Here is an 18,759-nt window from a genome sequence, read left to right as displayed (position 1 = left end):
TGATGTTTTGGCACGTGTTATCCAATCAAATAGGAGTTTGGTGAGGCTCAACCAATGACATCCGCTGTTGTTACAGTGCCGCTCCTGGAAGTCGTAAAAGGGAAGTTCAACTGTTATTGTAAGTGCCCGGTGAGAGCTTTTAGTCACACGCTACAAAGTGAGTACAACTCCACTCATTATATAGTTTAAATGTCTTGTTTTTATATTTTTCTACAAAAACCTAAGCTTATCTGTTGTTGTTATTATAACAGGAGTTATTCAGAAGTCGCTCAGTCCCTAAAAGTATATCGCGTCTCCTGATTATGACCTCGTTACACTAAATCTGAACATTGTGTTTTATAAATACGTTAATGAATGACAATACTTGTATGTTAAGCAGCTTAAACTGAATTGCTTTACCTTTATACTATACAGTATTTGTAAAAGAGACTATTTAAATCGTTTTGTAATTTAATACACAAATTACTAAACGATAATGCATTACGTTGAAATTCTAAATAATATGAATATTTCGTGATAATGTACGATAATGTGTTGCGGTATTAAGCCACTCCTCAATATCTACAGGAGATTTATTGTATCTGAAAGTCATGTCCATAAGCAATGGTTAAAAGAAATTACTTAAAAATAATCTCACTGGAAGGGTGGCTGTCAAGAAGACATTCCTAATGAAGGGAAACGGATAAAAAGCGGAGGTATGCTAAATTACACAAAGACTGGACTGAAAATCAGTGGCAATAGGTATTGTCAAATGATGAATCCAAATTTTTAATTTTTAGTTCAAATTATCATTATGTATAGAGGTCAAGAGAAGGGTACACCGATGAACATATACAGGTATCTTTAAAATATACGGCGGAGGCTCTGTTGTGGTTTGAAGCTGCATGCAGCCAGTGCTGTAGGGGATCTTTTCAAGATTGATGGAATTATGAACACAGAAAACGCGCAATATCAGTCACTGACTGGCCAGCCCAGAGCCTGGACCTCAACATTACTGAATTAGTGTGGGGTCATCTTGTCAGAGAATGATACAAAAGGCAGCCAACATCCAAAAAAAGAACTTTTAAGAAGATGTAAAACTATTCCTGGAGACTAATGAAAGAAAGCTTGTCTAAGAGAATTCAGTCTGTGTTGAAGAATACAGGTGGTCATACCAAATGTTGACTTTCAAACGCTTTTTTTTTGGGGGGGGGGGGGGGTGCTTATATATTGTATTATATATATCTATATATTGTATGTTTGAGCATGTTTGCTCAAACTGTACCTATTTACCATTTTCCCATTAAATTATGGGACTTGAGGCTTGCACAGTTCTCTATTGTGCTGTAAAAAAGTACATCACAATATTTGTAGTAGTGATTTGTTGTTTTTATATTCTGTTTTGCATTAAAGGATGGCCATCTTGATGTAAGGATTTTCAAAGTATTCAAGCCCAATTTATGTTTTAATTTTATGCCAGAAATTAACACAGGGACTTTAAAAGAATAAAAGGTTGTGTGTTAAAAAGCAAAAGGACAACTAGCAACAAATCAATCAACAACAAGTGCTTCAGAGAGCAACTTGGTGTTAGTATCTCGCCCAAGGATATTTGGCATGCAGACTGGAGCAGACTGGGATCAAACCACAAACCTGGTTAAGCGCTCTGCCACCTGAGCTGCAGCCACCCCATAGACAACAACCTTTTCAAGGGAGGCCTTGCTTTTTTTCAGCAAGTAGTATCAAATCATAGATTATAAAAGTATAGCTCCACAGACCCAGTGTTAAACTGGCCTTTGTGCAATCAAGACCAGACAACAACTGGAAAATATTTGCAGATTAAAGAAGAGGCCCCAGGAAGCCAGTAAAAAACTACATCAAGCAATAGCATGAAAAATGTTTTTCTTAGTTTCCCAACCCTAAAACAATATCCAGTAACTGAGATAATTGTGATATAACATAATAGTACACATGCCCCTGTCCCAACCTATAATCTGTTTCTCATGTCAAATGTATTTATGACTGTGGCCGTTGAAGGTGAAGGTAAATAATGGAATAGGAGACATTTGTGTTAGCCTTTATGTGGAATTGAAGGCATTATCAAAAATTATATTACTGTTATTCTTCCAAAAACCCTTGCACCTAATTAGTTTATTTTTAATTTTATTCAACATGCTCAAGTAGCTGTTTGCATCTCTGTTGCCAGTAGGATTAATTTACAATAATTAAGTATAGTTTGACTGCTTTAGTGTGATCAGAAGTCAGTTTTTAGGGTAGATTTACACTTTTATGTAGAGTGTAATGCACATGGGTTTTTGGCAGATACATATATAATAACATAAAAAGCTGATAAATTGCAGTAAGTTCCTTTGATTTCAAGGTACTCATATTCTGCATGCTAGTTCACTGTCACACTGCCGTGGGAAATTTGAATGGGATTGAATAATATCAGGAGCATTTGTGCTTTTCCAGAGAATTCAAAATGTGAATTTGGCAGTTCATGACAAAAACTATTTTGTGAAGAACTCCTACTGTTTTGTTAGGAAAAGCTAGTGTTAGGAAAAGTTGACTGGTGAGTGAATGGTGTGATCCTTAAGACATCTGCAAAAAGGTTTGTGTGGCAGAGAGAGGCCAGAGGCAGCATAAGATCGCAGGATGCTGTGATGCTCCAGAGGAAACAATTGCCCAACTGCTCACTTTACAAATGCTCTCAGCAGACAGTCCTGCTGTTTTGACAGCACTGTGAGATTTATGTGTGCTGACAGGGGACCAAGGGAATATATCATGACTGACAACGCTGGGCATTGTGGTAAGCCTATATGAGGCAAATAAGATGCGCTGACTGGCCTGGGTCTCAAAAGGAGGAGGACCTGCTTCAGCAGTGCAACTTGCGGGATGTATGAATGCGTCTCTTTCCCTACATTCTCTGTACATTTCCTTTCATCTCCTTTTTAATTCTCTTAAATCTCAGTTTAAGCCTTTGGCTCTGTTGCACTCTTCAGTGTATGATAGTGTACACAAAGCAGTCTAACTGCAGAAAAAATAGCACAAATTTCCCCCCTTTCAAAGTGTGATCTAGTGTTTTTCTGTGGTGTTTTTGTCATTTTAATCTGTATCTGATTGAGCAATATAATGGCAGCAGTCATAACATGTCAAACCTTTCCTGGTTTGACTGTTTGGATTTCTTTAGTCTAATTCTGCCATCAGCATTGAACTGCGAGAAGCGGCTCCGTTTGTGTGTTGGGAGGATGCAAGATTATCATCAACATGCACATATTTGTTTTGTTAACACTGAAAGAAAAGCATTATTCTAAAGGAACAAGTGCAATCAGCATAGGACAGGTCTTGTACACAACTAATTTTGTCTAAGGATTTGCCTTTTTCCATGTATTCACCATCCCATATTTTGAATAGCTTTATTTCGGTTTCCTGGTTTTTTTTTCTACAGATGTAGTTTTAAAATACAGTGAGTCATATTTAGCTGACCTATACAAAAGGGACGTAGAAAGTATGGAAACATGAGTCAAAGGAAATCGCATTTTTAAAAATTGTAGGTTTGCTTTACAGTTGAGGTTCCTGTCAGTAGTTGTTAAAATATAAAAGGCCATTTCATTAGCTGGACAGTGCATAACCCAAGCGACTTTGTGAATGTGATACAACACCAGATAAAATCTGTCAGCACAAGGCCAGCACAACACAATCACTTGTGCTCTGCACAATAAGGCTTAGTGACTGATTTTTTTCCCCCATTCAGTATTATTGGCCAGGGACTCTGTCAACCTACACTTCCTTTCAATTCATAGCAGTTGTATTCATATCACTTTGCTATTATTTGCTCTGGTTGACCCATTGATTGCAGGTTTAAATCCTCGGCCCCAAATAGTAACCTCGCTCAGCTGTGTCACGGCTGTGTTGCCGTTAGCAACAATGAAAAGAGCAATATGGAGATCAGTCCCTTCAATTAAGCTTCTGATAGAAGGCAGACCTAGGAGAGATGGGGACCAGACATGGTACTCAGTGACTGGGACTTTTACATCTGTCACTCCCCATCAAGCCAGGTGTCTGTGTTTAAATCAGCAGGATTATCTGTGATTGCACTGATAGTTGAAACAGACCCCCTGTGTTGCCAAGCCTCCTCCTTTTTATAGCTCACATTAAGATCAAGTCAAGCTCTGCGCAACAGGACTTATGCCCCACCCTCCCCTGCCTTCTGCTGCCCAGAGGAAGACATCAGAGGTAGGATTCATCCCGTCTCTGCTCTGCCTGCTTCTCCAGACTCCCTTCCATCTGGGATCCTTAGGGAGAAGAAGAATATCTGACAAGGGGCTCGTAAGCCTCTTAGCCCCCCTGTTGCCCAGTTCTCTCTCAGCCCATGTTTTCCTAATTTAGTTGTGTAAGAAGTCCACCGCAAGGCCCTTGTGTGCTGTTTGGATTGAAATTCCCTTTGTGGCTCTAATAGACTGGCCATGTATATCAATTAACACTATTCAGCCATGGCAGGGTCAAATCTCTTGAGACTAGTAGCCGTAATTCCTTTCTGAATATTTCCTTATGGCTTCAATAATATGAGTTTAATTAGGTGTCAGTTGTGATAAGCTTTTATTGGCTTTTGGCTGTTTTTCTCTGGGGTTGTTTTTTTTGTTTGTTTGTTTACTGTTCATATATTGGCAGACTCTAATTGAAACAAATCTGCAGTGGAATCATTTCACTGATTATCTTCATTTTTGAGGCGTTTTCCCCCTATGTTTTTTCCAAGCAAATACATAATATAGTTCAGTTTCTTAATTACAACCTTTAAGAAACATCTCATGTCGATCCATTAGTAAGCTGATAGTACTGAAGCAGCATTACTTTTGCTGAAATTAAAGAGAAAACATTGGAAACACTTTTTTTTTTTGATTGGCTTTTATTTCTTTCTCCTTGTTGTCATTGCAATATTCAGGAACCCTTTTTTATGTATGTGTTCTCAAATTTTGGACTAATAATGTTTTTGACAGAGGTTTAAATGTCCTGATAGGCTTTTCCACTGCTGCAGCACTTTATGCTCATATTTGGTATAGCAGAATTCACCCCCTCCTAATTCATCTACTTATGATTTCTGCTCTGAATGAGCAGGGCTTCTTCAGGAGTAAGATCACAGAGTTAAACACACAATGAAATGTTTCCATCAAAAGCTACTCATTTGGGCTCCCCCTTTCTCGTCACTGTAGCACTGTTCTGTGACAATGGGAGGCCAATGGCCACAGATGGTTCTGCAGCGAGCGCCACACTAGCTTTTTTTTTTTTCCCATGAACATGTTTGGCATGTAATCCTGGATTAACAGTGAGACTTTTTGTGAATTTACAGCTGTAATACAGCATTCATTTAATGTTGATATCCCCCTAATAAACATGCGCTGGTTATTAGAAGACCGAGATAGTGTGGGTTATCTGACTCTTTGCCCAGGGGATTTAGAGCTAATAGAGATCACATCAGAGGTCTCTGTGGATGTCCACCTTGTTCTGAATCCCAGTGGAGTCTCTGCAGCTAACATATACACTTGCCATGAAACACATAGGTAATGCTATTCTCTGTGCACATTGACACACCAACACACCACATGCACACGCACAGACACACACTATCAATGACAGAGGGTGCCTCAGAAAACCAGCCGGCTGCATATGGACTCTCTTGATATCAGTCACTGGCCGTGTGATCTTGTTATGCAAAGTCCCTTAATCCCTACCTATGATGAATGCATGCTGGAATGGAGGGGGGTGATGAAACAGAGATATGAGGGCAGCTGTACGGGAGGCTGTCCACTGTGCTTTGAGAATAAGTGCTAACAAAGATTCCTGATCCCTGGTCTAGCAGAGGGAAGAGCACATGTGAGATCATGTCTGAGACTGCAATACAGTAACAGAATGGCAGAGAACCTGGTGGAGTAAGCTGAGAGCTAGACGAATATAGATGAACATGTTGCTTTCGTGCAGACCTGAGGTTCACATTAACCTTTAGACCATTTGCATCCCAACAGAGGAATTATGGGGCCAGAGGTGTTATTGTACCAGCTGGGGGAGGACTGAGTTTATAGTTCCTGTGGAACAGAACAAGACCGGAGCAAGCTGCAAGTGGAATAGGGCACTTCATCTGGGCCCTGTCCTGACTGTATATGTCTCCCTTCACCTGCTCAAGCTTTGTCATTTGAAGTAGTAGTGAAAAGCAGAGGGTTGCCAGTGGTGATCGGGGAAAGAAACAGAGTAGCAGCACAGAGGGAGGTGAAAGGATGGAGTTGCTCTTTTTTGGATCAGAAAGGTTGGTGAATAGACCAGAGACAAACCATGCTAGGGATAAAAGAATAGAGGGTATAATAGGTGATGTATAGTTAGAATGAATGAGAGAGCATTGTGTGTGTGTGTGTGAGAGTGGAGAGTGGAGAGGAGTGGAGGAGGGTAATGGGATTAGGGGTAACACCTTTGGCAGGGCTGGGAGAGCCACCTGACACCCGGTCTGTTGAGAACCTGGGGAGAAAGGGAGTGGAGGTGGTGGGGGCAAAGGAGAAATCGGGGGTCTAATCCTTGTCCATCTTTGGGAAGTCATTCCCAGAGCTCTGAGGATTTGGGGCTTTGGTTTCCGCTCTGCTTGCTTTGGTTAATAATACCCTGGGAGGGAGAGAAGACATGGAGAGAGAAAGAGGGAAAGAGACAGGAGGAAAAGAAGAGATGGAAATGAAGATTTCTTTACCCTGTGGTGGACTGGCAGGACAGCGGCGTGAGCTAAAAGAAAATGTTTGAGGTGCAGGCTAACATCAAAACCAAGCTGTATCTATTGTTCTTCAGTTTGCATTTGTGTTTACGCAGGGGTGTGTGTGCGTGTGTTTGTGTGTGTGTGGGCTCGCATATGCACTTTGTACAACAGTGTGTAAATACTGCCTCTCTTTTCTCCAACCACCCCACAGGTTGCAGCTTGAGTAAAAGTCAATAACCTAAGTGTGCCTGGGATGTTTGCTTAGAAGACACATGGGTGCTCATTGTGTGTGTTCATGTGGCAGTGTTTGCAGGGCAGTTGTTTGGGTGCTTTTGGTGTCTTTTTGTTTCTATGGTGCTGACAGAAGTTGATAACTACTCTAATGACTGTGGTGGTGATGGAGGCAGCACAGTGTCAGGGACTAGCTGCCGACAGTGCAGAGCTGCTTGGCTGGATGTGTCACAGCTTCTGTGTTTGTCCATCACCTGAGCACAAGGTGTTGATTGGTCCATCCTACGCAGGATCAAAGTTCAGGGCAGTTTTCTGGTGTGAACTGGCCGCTCAGCCTCTGTGAATGAAACACCATAGAATGTGCCATCTTAGCAGTAGGCCAACTGTGACAACCTTGTCCACACCTTCAAGCATTAACCCTAAAACAGCTTTTGTTTTTAGAAATCCCATAAAGAACATAAGCCTACCATAAATGGATCAAGCATGTACTTCGATGACAGTGCATTATAATCCATGGCTGCTTTCTTCTGTAGGTTGAGATGTTCCGCCGTGTGCTGGGGAAGACCTTTGGTTTTGTGGGCTACACAATCCAGTATGGCTGCATTGCACACTGTGCTTTTGAATACATTGGAGAGTTAGTCGTGGTTCGTATTAAAAGATTACAGATTTAATGACTTTTTTTTATTTTTACAAGAAATAATTAAGAAAGAATTTTTTTTGGCTTTTATTCAGTGTTCTGGTCCATCCATGGAGCCCACCATTGTCAACGAGGATATTGTCTTCTCTGAACGGATGAGTCGGCATCTTTGCAAAATACAAAAGTAGGTTGCACTTAGTTTATGCAGTCGGGGAAAAAAGATGACAGCAAGCATTTTAGAATATTTATAGCACACATTTTAACATTTCAGTGTGCATTTGTGATTCACTGCTTGATTTGTGACCATTTCTCTGCTTTTTCCCCCTAAAAATAAAAGAAAGCACAACAATACTAATATCCTACTAGTCATTTCAAATGGTGTCTTAGATCATATGGGATTTTTTGCATTTTCTTATTAAATAATCGTGTTTTATGGTTTCCTTTCAGGGGTGATATAGTCATTGCAAAAAGTCCATTTGACCCAAATATGAACATTTGTAAAAGGGTAATTGGATTGGAGGGTGACAAGGTCTGCACAAGTTCCCCATCAGATTTGTTCAAGACCCACACATATGTAAGTATCTTTTCATCACGATCATCATCATTACGCCCACATTTTCTGAAGATGTCATGCTTCTTAGCTGCTTTTCTTATACATATTGCGATTACCTGATTTACCAAGTAAGGTTTCTGGTGGCGGCTTTGCAGTTTTACTTCAAACAACCACAACTCAGTGACTGTCTTTGAAAGGGAAAAAAAGGTTAAAAAGATACAGTGCAAATAGAAAGTGATTGAAGAAGGTGTTTACAGCAAAACACTTGATAGTTTGTTTCACCCTAAAAATGACAAGCAGAATCTCTATGCATAATGCAAAACTGTCCCTCGCTTATTCTTTGTGTGTACCACAGTCTATAGGCTATCATCCTGTTGTTTACATTTTAGACCACACACATCCATTTTGTGTCATTGGTCAAAATATCAGTTTTGACAACACCTATATTTCCTCAGAACAGTGATAAAACCAGAGAGTGAACAGGGGTTCTGCTGCTGAAACCACTGTCATTGCTTTTCTATTACTACTCTCCCCAACACCCACAGCTCAGGCCTGCAATCTCTCTGAAGCCTGTTAGAGTTAGTGCCAGCCGAATGGACAGACTGATGGGCGGGAGGCTGTGTGTGTGTGGGTCTGTGTGTATGTGTGAACCGAAGATTTTTATCTTGCATGGTTTTTAAATCTGTTGTGTATTTAAAAGACTTAAGACACAAGGCCTGTAAGCGGCATTCACTGGATGAAAAAGGATATGTATATATTTTCTCTTTTACAAACAGCATTTTCATACTATATACATACGTATATAATCTTCCATATATGTGTGTCTATATATATATCCACCTAGTGGCGCATCTATCTATCTATCTATCTATCTATCTATCTATCTATCTATCTATCTATCTATCTATCTATCTATCTATCTATCTATCTATCTATCTATCTATCTATCTATCTATCTATCTATCTATCTATCTATCTATCTATCTATCTATCTATCTATCTATCTATCTATCTATCTATCTATCTATCTATCTATCTATCTATCTATCTATCTATCTATCTATCTATCTATCTATCTATCTATCTATCTATCTATCTATCTATCTATCTATCTATCTATCTATCTATCTATCTATCTATCTATCTATCTATCTATCTATCTATCTATCTATCTATCTATCTATCTATCTATCTATCTATCTATCTATCTATCTATCTATCTATCTATCTATCTATCTATCTATCTATCTATCTATCTATCTATCTATCTATCTATCTATCTATCTATCTATCTATCTATCTATCTATCTATCTATCTATCTATCTATCTATCTATCTATCTATCTATCTATCTATCTATCTATCTATCTATCTATCTATCTATCTATCTATCTATCTATCTATCTATCTATCTATCTATCTATCTATCTATCTATCTATCTATCTATCTATCTATCTATCTATCTATCTATCTATCTATCTATCTATCTATCTATCTATCTATCTATCTCAAAATTAATAAATAAATCTGCCACTAGGTGGAGAACTATTATTATATGACTTTAGACTCACTTTACATGTCCTTTCACCTTAATTCACTCATTTAAGTCCATTCAGAGGTTTAGTATCTCAGTTGGATGGATTATATATCAGGTTACTAAGAACATCTGAATCACAGCTTGCCAACTAGTGATCCAATTATCATCATCATTGACGATCGGTAAAAGATATGTGTATATTGGGGTTTCAGAAACCAGGATATCTCTTTGTGTAAGCAGGTGCAACACCACAGTTACCAGTTAGTTTCATTGGTTGTTTTGCTTTTTGTTTTGTTCACTTTTAAGTAGAGCATTTATTTAAAAGGGCAGTGTCTCTTTGTAACATCTTTGCTAGATTAAGTCAAAGTCATTATAATTAATTACAGTTTGCACAAGTATGTGTGTTTGGTGCTTTTTACCCACCAGCAGATGGATAGATCTGTTTGTGTGATTATTACAATAGTGTGAGGCATTATGGGTGGACCTGTAAAGATGAATTTTGGAAGGGAGTGTTACACCCTGTCAACACCTCATTTTCTGTTCTGACAGACAGGCAGGCCCTCTCCACCCTCAGCTATCCAACAACACACTAATTGCCCTGTCACCTTTTAGGAATGATTTCTGTGTCAGAGCTATTGTGTCAAAACAATGACACTTGATCCCTAATATTATACCAGAGATGGAGAGACAAGAAATAAGAGCGATGAAATGACGCTATGCTTTCTGTTCTTTGCAGTAAAGATAGACAGAGCAATATGATGAAAGATGAACTCAGTATTCCTGTATTAAGCTTTAACATAATTCCCCACCCCAATCATGTTAACATAATGAGCACTTTAATGGTGTAGCTGTTAAACAACACACCTCCACAGTGAATACAGCTCCTGTTTCAGCTCTTCTCGACATGTCTCTGACAGCTACACAATGCCTGGCGTCAACCCAACCTGCAACCACAGGATGGGTGCAGTCATTGCCATCCATCACACCAGAGTCGCAGGCGGAGCTGATCAAAGTGACTCCGCCTCTAACTGCAACAGCTCTGGTTTTGAGCCTAACAGGATTTTTGGAAATACATGTGGTTAGAAATGACATTTGTTGATAACGGCTCCTCTGTCAAAATCAAACATGTTGGTGCTATTATGTGGTAAAATGACAAATTACTGGTTTATGTCAACACCCTGTGGACAGAGAAACATCTTAATTACAACCTTAATGTGTACCCAAAAAGAAATCGAGCGTTCCTCATAGTCTTCTCTTTACCTGTGCCTGAAACTGCAGTTTTCTTTGAAAAACACTCTTTGAAATGTGCATTGTTTGGTTTGTGACTATCTTGCATCCATTTCATTGTAATTAAGAGATTTTCTCTTGACCTGCTAATTTATTTATTTTTATTTTTTTTTTCCTTTGGATTATTCACACACCTACAAAGTGATATGAATAAGCGTTCATCCTCATGCTGGTCGCAGTGCAGCAGGTTCAAGTTTCAGACCTCTTCACTTTTTCACTTGGTGAAATACTGCCTAGTGGATCTTTAAAGTCAGACTTTACTCAGGTTTTGGTTTGATTCATAAACGCTGAAACAAAGTGCTGTTGTCAGTCAGACGTTGCTGGTCTGAATCAGTGTTTTTGATTAGGCCTTTAAATAGAAATTTTGCCATCAGGAGTTTTTGCTTTTCAATGATTTTTATACTACGCACAAATTCTTAAGAGGTACTGACTAAGTAACCTTTAAGATAAGCACAGTAGAGATAATATTTTTAAAAAAGATGAGAATGTGGAGAAACGGGGGGTTCTGATTTGGCAGATGACAAACGGTTGTGTTTCTTTTTCCTGTGCTTGGGAGCCAGCATATGTTACCATGTTAATGAGGTGTAATGGTGAGAATCCAGCATGCTGACATATGGTTCTCAGATGACTCCTTTAATGATATTCATTTGTGTCGTCGTTATTCAGTGAGTTGTTTACCTCGTGTTAGGTCAACGTGTCACTGGCTTGTGATTATGTCACATCATCTGTCTCAATTATCAAATATGAAATGAAATGCAGCATCCCACAGTAGTACTCAAGACTCTAATCAGAGAGCCGACTGATAAGGAATACAGAGGGAAAGATGTGACGTCACCTCAGTGCGGATAATATTCTGTCTTTATTCACGTTATTCTCTTCCTCCAGAGGACTTTTGCCGTTAAAAAGTTAGGCAACACAAAAATAGACTCGCGGATTGTGATGCCCATTATGACAATATAATGTGTTGTTGATCCTGTCTGCACATATAGGGAGGACAGCGCACTTAATTAGGGACTTGACAAGCCCACTCTCCTAAAGTGATGAGATTAATCATAATTGGTGTCACTGTGAATTAGAGAGCGCTCGGATGACCGCCCCACTGGCAGGTCGGACTGCGGTGGAGACCCTTGGACACTGCTGCTAGCCGCAGCTTAGCTCTCCCTCATTCTCTCTCTTCCTCTCTTGCTCCCTTTCTTTTTGCTGCCCAGCTATCTCAGGCCTCTCTCTGGCTTTGCCCTCCTTGGGTAAAAGGGGCTCAGATCTCAGCCAACAGCCTAATGACCCTGTTTGAAGTTCTTCTAAATCCCTTCTCGCCGACCCTGCCCGTTACCCATGACCCCTCTCCTAAGACGGTGCAAGGTTAAAGAGGGACAAGCAGGTTAACGTTAAGATAGGCTAAGGAGGGAGGGTTGTCTGGAATATGGGGAGGGGTTCTCGCTAAATGAGATCAAATCACTTGTCTCTTAAAGTTGAGTAATGGTGCAATTTAAGACTATAAGACTTCTATCTCATTCTGTTTTTGTGGACTGGAGTTGTTTACATTATGAACTTTTTTTTTTGCCTTTTGTGCCAATGTTTCCAGGTTCCAAAAGGCCATGTGTGGCTAGAAGGGGATAACCTTAGGAATTCTACTGACTCAAGGAACTATGGCCCAATTCCCTATGCCCTCATCCGAGGGCGTGTTTGCTTAAAGGTAATGGGGGAGGTCTACTCTACATTGTCATATATGTATATTTAAAAAAGCATAACAAATGTGTGGGGTATTTGTGGAGTTTCTTCCTATAAGAGTTTTAGTGACTGAGCTCATGGCCAACCTATATATGTGTGTGTGTGTTTCTAGTCTTTTATTATTTTTTTAAATTATTGTTATTATCAAACAATGTCTGTTTTAAGCACAATTTAATGCCATGAGTCAGTTAAAAGTTCAAAGCAACTGCATCTGATTGACCAAAGCCTAGCCAACATATTGTTTAGCTTTCCATTCTGCTATGTTGTCGTGTCACTGGATGTCATATCAACCACGACCCTGTAAACGGGTCAGCCAACCTTCTGTCCATCTGATTGGACAGCAGCACTCCACTGGAGGCCCTACTATGACAGCTGATGAAATCACAGGATTTGCTATGATGTCAATGGTGTCATTAAAATTCATATTAGCAAATGTGTCACACCGTGTGATAAAGTGTGCAATATGGTTAGAAGCACCTTTATTCTGTACTTATGCCAGTCTTCTCTTTCTTTTAATCCATTCTTTCTTTGTCGCCCTTTGTCCCGTACAGCTCTGGCCACCACATAGTTTTGGGACCCTGAGTGAAAGTCCAACAGAACGGATCATTAAAACTCAGAGCGACTCGGACTCAGATTGACTTGTCTGCTTTGTTTATATTTGTACTTGTTCTTGACTTTTTCATTTTTGAATAAAAGTGTTAATTCTTTTAAAAAGTTAATCGTGCCCATTTGATTAAGATCAAGATTCAAGATTTGATTAAGATGCAGTAGCGAGAGACGCTGCATCTCTGTGGAACTGCTAATGGCAGAGCTGGCAGGGGCAAATATGCATAAGATTTAAAGCCAACTTAGTAATAGCAGCTATGTCAATGTATTAAAAGCCTAATCATACCAAACGGTGCAAACACTATTCAGGAATCAGAAGTTACGATTGAGTGAGTTCAGTTGCTTTATTTAAGTGATGCTGAAATGCACCAAAACTGTACATTTAATTTTTTTGTTGGCTATTTGTAAATCTTGAAAAAGTGATATCTGTCTGAACTAAAAGGAAGTATTTCAGCATTATGTGTCACATTTCCTTTAAAATCCGTTATTTATTTCATGTTTACCCTTCCTTGGTATTACGCTACAACAAAAACTCTCTGAATGTTTAATATTTCATCAGGCTGCCAAGGCAATTGAAAAAATCTTAGCACTTCCCATTTAAACATACAATATTAATACGCACTTAGTAAGGGGCTCTGTGTGTGTGCGCATGTGTTCATGCGTGCATTTAAAAATATCGAGTCTCACACTCAGTATGTTTACATGTACTGGTTATCACTGCTACTGCAGATTTCTACTTGGAAAAACGTCATTCCTTTGTCATATACTGTATAGGTTCTAGGTTTTACAGAACTGCATGGATGTGTCTTAGACCTAAAAATGGGTGTAATCATTGCTAATCATGGGTGCAAAATGGGTACATCATTAGCTATATGTCCTTGTTTTGTAAAATAAATCTTTTGTAAGTAATGTGGTTTGCACCTCTGAACAGCAGGTAAATATTCAAACACAATCACAAAGAAAAAATCCAATCCTATGAGCTGTGGGCAGAGAATATTCACAGAATAGAATGGATCTAATTGCAAAACCAAGCTAGTTGTGATATATTTTTCATCAGGGTGTTAACTCAAAGCATTGTGCTGCTGCAGATTTTGAAGACTTTCTCATCCTGCTTAGGCCTTTCTGGACACAGGGACATAGCCGTACAGTGGCATACTGATGCTCAGCTGGTCATTCTCTGAGGCAGAGAGGGACTCTTCTTCTTTAAGCTCCCCAAGGGAAGTGAGTTCTAGGCAGCCGTGGGTCCCTGTCCAGCTGCTTCCTCTGTCTAGAGGGGGCCAGAGGGTCAGAGACAAGGCTCTCTGTGACACTGAATTATCTGCCTGAGTGTGATTGTGCCTGCTGGGAGGGACACTCAAGATTGTGTGAGCGTGTGCGTGTGTGTGTACTATATTTGTGTATATAAAAAATACTTTTGCAGGGCTTTGCTTCAAGCACATTTTTGTTTTTTGTAAGATTTTATATTCATCTGTTGTGTGTCAACACAATGCCACCGCTAAGCTAGAATGCTGACACAAGTAATCTTAGTGTGTCCCTTTAAAGATACTGCCCCATAGAGGGAGCTATGGCTGTTCACTGGTGTAGCTAAAGCCCCGTGGATGAAAAGCTGTTTATGATTTAAGTAATGTTAACAAGGTTAAAGATGAAGATAGCGGATTTACTCCACCTCAGGTCTACTGGATTAAGTACGTCTGTCACACATTTCCCCAAGTATAGAGGCACTCTGAAGTAAATGTTTTGCCATTAATGTAAAAAACACTGCATTAAGCTGCATTTTCCTTGAGGTAGGGTAAACAGATACACAATGTACAGTATGTTGCCTTTGCTGTCATACTTTGAGTTGTACCAGAGTTACAAAGAGATGACTGGGCAGAGGTGTATATCATTATCATGCTGAGTGGGCACAAAGTGGGGAGTGAGGCAGGAAGAGATAGAGATCGGAAGAAACGGACAACAGACAGCTGTGCTGAGGTATGCAGCACTGCAAAGTCAGGCTGTGGGTTGTCAGTGGGGCAGAGGTGTGTCTGCTGCCTCTGTAAGAGGACACGGAGACATATAAAGTTGATTTTCAAACAAATGGCACATCACAGATCAGTTGGAATCCACACATTGAAGAGGTACGTCGCAAGACCTGTAAACAACCTCTGAGGTGTCAAAGAAGTTCCCTCTTTTTTTGCATTTTTAAAAATAGTTTTTAGTGGAAACTCATTGCATTGGTAGTATATACTACATCTAAATCAAATTGAATGATGCAGAGCTAAAACTAACAATTATCAGCAAGAAACAGCAGCAGACACTGAACTGAAATTAAAGAGAGTAGATATACATAACATAACTAAAATACTTCATGCATAAATCACATGCTTTGTGTTTTAAAGCCTCTATATAAAAATATAAATGTAGTCACCAAGTTAAGCCAATTAGCAAGTTCCTTTAAGTAGGCACATTGCCTCCAATAACCACTCATCTGATTTATCCTTTGGTGAAAATAATGATAACAATCATTTCATTAATTCCAATGCTTTGTGTTTTAAAGTGGGATAATCACATCTCTCTCTTTTTTACAATTCTTGTTTATTTTGGGGGGTAGTCTGCTATGTCATCTCCCTTTTACACTGCATTATGTGAGGTCACTTGTGTGAAGGGACTTAGATGCTGTAATGTGCACACGCAGCTGTAACAAGCTTTTTGATTATGGCAGACATCGAGGGTGTGACTTTACTGTCAAAGAATACCATCTTACCATAACAAATGGCTGTTTGCTGCTATTTTATGTTAAAAATCTCATAGATGATTAAACATTTCAGAAAAACACCTTCAACTTTTTCTTTGGGGGTACTGAGGGTATTTCCTGTGTCTGGCCTGTGCTTTTGTGGCTATGAGCTGGTTTAGTGTTCAAATTACTGATGATCCAGCCTTCCAATTGCTCTCAGAGCAGCAAATTACCTTGATAAAGTGTCTTTTACAAACATGTAGTATTTATCTTTCTTTCGTGTATTTACTAAAATCCGAAGTTCTTAAATTTGCCTTTTTCTTCTTCTAGCCAGTGGAGATTTCATGAAAAGATCTGACTGGGAAACAACACGTTTCTTAGTTTCATTGTAAGCTTTTCTTTATTTCTCTTTTTCTTTAACTGAGCACAGGGTTCTCCCTCGCTCTTGCTGTATTTCCTCAAACTGTTGCACGTTAAGAAAAAGGAAGATGAGAAATAGCTGGAAGGAGCAGATGGGACAAAAGGGAACTGGAGTGGAGAAAAGCTGAATATAGGGCAGTGAAGGGAAGACAGGCGGTATCTTTTTGCTTGATTCCTTAGTTCATTTCAGGTTAATTGAATCCTTTAAAAGTGCAAAGACACGTGAACGAGGAGAGCGGGAGGTGTGGGTAAAGAGAGTAAGAGAACCACCCATCACTGGTAATGGCCTGGTTTGTTTGTTTTCATACCCATGGTGGAGATTGTGACCCAAAAATAAACTTGGGTCAGATGCAGCGGCATTACCCTGACAGCCAAATGTCTCTGTTAGTGCTGCATGCAAACGAAAATATGCTCATTCTCAAGCTATATCTCCCTAGCAGAAGGCCACTTATGAAAACCTGTCCAGTCTTAATTGCGCTGAACTTTTGCTTGTCGATGCTTTATTGAAGTTGAGGAGTTGAAGTGATATCAGTCACGCTGCTGTATGAATTCAGTCATGCCTCAGTTCCTTCTCTGTTTGCATATTTCCCATTCTATTGATGCATCCTGTTTTCTTTCTTCACTTTCCCTTTACGCTCCCTCCTCTCCCGTCCACTTGTGTTGCAGTTAGCTGATAAGGGAATTACTCCTTTCATTGATGGATCCTTTCATTCTCTTCTTTTAATCAAGCCTGCTAGTACTTCTTAATTAAGACATCACAGTAGCGTTTGATCACTTTTGCTTTTCTGTGAGAGAGAGGGGGATGGAGGGAGAAAGACAGTGAAAGAGATCATGAAAAAGAGTGGGTATACTCCACCAGTCCCTATTCTGTGTGTGAAGATGACTGAACAGCTTCAATTGGGGCATACACACTTCCTTCAACTCTGTTCTGCCAGCCCTTGAGGCTTGTGGTGTGTACATCTCCCAAGCCAACAGACGTCAACCTCCAGAGATCCATAGTAGACAGATGGTATTGGAGGCTGGGTCGGATGGCTATCGAGCTCCCTACTGTCAGTTTGTTGTGATGATCACACACAGCAGGCTGTCAATACTCACAGTCCACTAATCAAAGAGTTTAAAAAAGAACTAACAACAAAGACTATTTAGAAGGCAAAATGCAACTTTAGCTTGGTTCCAAAAAAGAAATAAGAACTTGTAAATACTAAAAGTTATGCTTGTATAGCTTGTGTTGAAACAGGGTATGGGGCATTAGCCTATCTTTGGTCGTAGTTCCCACTCCCCCTCCTAAAGGCAGTGAACAGAGTGAGTGCTTCTTTCCTCTAATGGAACGGGTGGGTGAGATGTGCATTGGGTGTGAGGTCTCTACTGTACATACAGTACACTTACTGAGGGTCCAAATGGACGAGGTATGGGAACTCAACCCTCAGGCTAGGAGTGATGGAGAAAGGAGGAAGGGTGAGGGCTGATGACAGAATCCTTAGTCTGACAGCCATGACCTATATCGCTTTGAGTGTAAGAGAGAGAAGTAATGCATAATTGGAAGATGCACATTTGCTCAGTTTTTGCTGAAAGTCTATCAACCCAAATAATCTTGATTTCTCTGTGATATCCTAACATAATCAGTATATACCTTTTGCACTCAAACACACACACCCACATTCACATATATACAGTGTGTGTCTGTCTTTCTCGCTAACTGTCAGTTAATTAGTGAGTTGATGTGTGCTTGTGAGTCAGGGAGAATAAGGTACTCCCATTGTGCGTATGTGTATGTGCCTGTGTATGTGGTCCCCCTGGCATGTCCTGGATCCCGTAGCGGGATACGCAGTCCTTTCTGCCTGGTTTACTGATGGGAGCTGTTTGGCTTCCACACAATTTAGCAAAGGAAACTCTGTACAACAAACATAAACAGACAGAAGCTGATCCTGGCAATAACAGTGAGAGCATACACAAAGAAACACACAAACACACACACAGATGGGACACGTGTAGTCACGTTGGTGTCACATAAAAAGCTCGGATGTCATTCACCAGAGCAGCTTTGCAACTTTCTGTGTTGATAATTCTTCAAAGTAAGAAGCAAACTCACGAGTCCTGTCTCATTTCTCTGCGATGGCTCTCTGCTGCTTCACCCCTTTTCCATCTACGAGCTGGCGATTCTCCTCTTCGGAGCTTGCAGCCTTTCTTTCTCTCAACAAGTAGTCCATTTGCCCCCAAGGTACATGAGGGTAGGAGCAACAAAGGGAGGGGACAAAGAAAGAGGAACTTAGATCCTTAGAGCGGGGCATGGGCCCGAGTGGTGATGGAGAGCTGGCATGGGGAAGCAGAGCATTGCGTGCG

General features: G+C 40.0%; 1 protein-coding gene across 1 annotated transcript; it reads left to right on the top strand.

The window, feature by feature from the left end:
- The first annotated feature begins 97 nt into the window (after positions 1-97).
- On the top strand, positions 98-13,318 carry immp1l (inner mitochondrial membrane peptidase subunit 1). Its single transcript, XM_085353880.1, has 6 exons — positions 98-157; positions 7,471-7,581; positions 7,670-7,758; positions 8,022-8,148; positions 12,535-12,645; positions 13,232-13,318. The coding sequence occupies exons 2-6, from the start codon at positions 7,477-7,479 to the stop codon at positions 13,316-13,318; spliced, it is 519 nt and encodes a 172-aa protein (XP_085210006.1). The 5' UTR covers positions 98-157; positions 7,471-7,476.
- The last annotated feature ends 5,441 nt before the right edge of the window (positions 13,319-18,759 follow it).

The sequence above is a fragment of the Diplotaxodon limnothrissa genome, linkage group LG1 (genome assembly GCF_057381915.1).
Source record: "Diplotaxodon limnothrissa isolate DT_005_m linkage group LG1, D_limnothrissa_male_GT1.1, whole genome shotgun sequence".
NCBI lineage: Eukaryota > Metazoa > Chordata > Actinopteri > Cichliformes > Cichlidae > Diplotaxodon > Diplotaxodon limnothrissa.
This window is presented reverse-complemented; position numbering and strand designations above follow the sequence as displayed.

Bases quoted from the DNA above. Each gene is read 5' to 3' on its own strand.
- immp1l (XM_085353880.1), top strand. From the start codon at position 7,477: ATGTTCCGCCGTGTGCTGGGGAAGACCTTTGGTTTTGTGGGCTACACA. The intron at 8,149-12,534 runs GTAAGTATCTTT...CAATGTTTCCAG, and splicing joins TGTTCAAGACCCACACATAT to GTTCCAAAAGGCCATGTGTG. The intron at 12,646-13,231 runs GTAATGGGGGAG...TGTCCCGTACAG, and splicing joins GAGGGCGTGTTTGCTTAAAG to CTCTGGCCACCACATAGTTT.